Source organism: Pygoscelis adeliae, unplaced genomic scaffold (assembly GCF_000699105.1).
Source record: "Pygoscelis adeliae isolate BGI_AS28 unplaced genomic scaffold, ASM69910v1 Scaffold315, whole genome shotgun sequence".
Taxonomy (NCBI): Eukaryota; Metazoa; Chordata; class Aves; order Sphenisciformes; family Spheniscidae; genus Pygoscelis; species Pygoscelis adeliae.
The window spans coordinates 338,276-340,221 of record NW_008824865.1 but is presented as its reverse complement, the minus strand read 5'-3'; the positions used below and the strand labels follow the sequence as shown (position 1 = coordinate 340,221).

General features: G+C 42.7%; 1 protein-coding gene across 1 annotated transcript in view; it reads left to right on the top strand.

Annotated features, from left to right (window-relative positions):
- Window positions 1–223: 223 nt before the first annotated feature.
- Window positions 224–1,946, top strand: part of LRRK2 (leucine-rich repeat kinase 2) — a 147,318-nt gene continuing 145,595 nt past the window's right edge. Inside the window, exon 1 of the mRNA XM_009324388.1 lies at window positions 224–395. Coding sequence (XP_009322663.1) covers window positions 224–395 — 172 coding nt within the window. The remainder of the gene's footprint in view (window positions 396–1,946) is intronic.

Here is a 1,946-nt window from a genome sequence, read left to right as displayed (position 1 = left end):
TAACTGAATCACTTGAAGAAAGACGGCGTTGAGCGTTCGCGTTTGTAATCTTCTAAAGTGCTGGGTGACAAAGGGAAATTTTCGACCAGTTGTTCGGAGAGGGACGGGTTTGTTACCGTATAGAAGAAAAGTTGGGAGCTTGTTCTCATGTTTATACTTAAAGTAGAGCGTAGCATTTTGGTAATTCCATATTTAAGCATTTTTGTTCAGGGTTTTCGCCAGGATGAAGACGAAGATCCGGTCCGGGCAGAACCCGGGGGAATCCGTCAGCGGTTGGCGGGAGAGCGGGGCCTCCTGGCGGCGAGTGCGCGAAAGAGAAAAGCCCGTTTCCTTGGGAGATCGGGGGAGCCCGGGCCGGCCCACGTGCACGGAGGAATCCTCCAGCTGCGATGCAAGTATTGCGGAAAAAAGAAGTCACGTCAGGCTATTATCATTTGTGCCTTACTCCTAAGGCCTGATCTAATGGCACATAGGAAAATTTTCCTACTGACTTGACTGTCTTCTGTGAAGGTCCTCATAATAAGGCCAGCCAGTAGATGGAGAATTTTGGTAATTGGGTCAGTTATCCTCAGCCCACATCTTGTGAGCAGTACTAGTCATAGCCACATGAATTTAAAAATTGGAAGAGGGAGCAAAGTCCAGCGTGGCCAGCTGCACACAGCCCCTTTGGTGGTTTGCCTCTGCCTCAAAGCAAGCTGTGAAATACTGATACTCTGTGGTCCAGATAATACCGACTAAACAAAATAGTGAGCCACAGCTACTAAAATGAATGATAATTCATAATGAATTATAATGTCTATGTAGTTAATCCAGTTAGTGACAGATGTGGCAGTGGATTTATAAATACAATAGGACAGCTTCCATGTTGGAGCATGTGAGAAGCCTGAACTAGGTAAAAATTAACACATGTTAACATTCAGTTGTTTTTAATGAAGATTTGGAAAATATGTTGTGATTGGCACAGAGCATTCCTTATTCCTGTACAGACTGTTAGGGCCTGACCCAGCACTAGAGCAAGATCCAGGCAAACAGTTACAGGTTGTAGCATCAGGAATGAAGTTATGTTGTGCTACAAGAAACTGTCCCCTCGGGTCTGGCAGCTCTCCGTGAGCAGACTGGCTAATGTTTCTACAACTCCATCAGGAGAGAGATCTGCAGTGTTCCAGAAGTCTCCAGACTTGCCCGACAAGCACAGCACTCAACACTTTTTATATGTAAGCCCCAAATAAAAAATGTGGGGGACAGTGCATTAAACAGAAAATATTCACACTAAATTCCTAGCCAGCTAGAAGCAATGCTTTCACAGAATATTGTCACAAGAGCTGGCTGTCACAAAAACAACCTGTCTTTTTAACAGCCATCTCAGAAGCTGGAGGCATTCTCTATGTTACAGTTAATAGAGACTCAAGAGACCTAACAAAAAGCTTTTTTTTTTTTTTTTCCATTGCTGGCCCAACACAATCACAGACAGATGTAATTTCTCATCAGATCATGCTGTCAAGCTTACCTCTTAAAAGGATTCCCTGAAGAAACACAACAAAGAAGTTCAGCCACAGGACACGCTACACTAAAGACTGACTTCATGAGAAAGAGAGGATTTGTTTGGTTTGTGTGTAGATTTTCATTATTGTGATCATGTCTCCGTAGTACTGGATTTCATGATAAGAGCTGACTTATAAATGATTTCACAGTAATGCAAAATGTAGTAGTTATGATTAGTAACCTAAGACGGGGTTCAGATTCAAACAAGGATTTGGGTGGATTTTAGGCATGACATGCTTTCAAGAGATTAAATGTTTAACTGAAACACTGTTTAGATCTGCAGCACTGCCTCATTCTCTCCATTAAGGTGTGTTTGCACAATTGTTTGCAAGGTGGTGATGTGAACTAGATCAAAGAACTGGTCCAGCTTTAAGAAACTCAAGTTTTTTGTGTTTCAGAAGAGA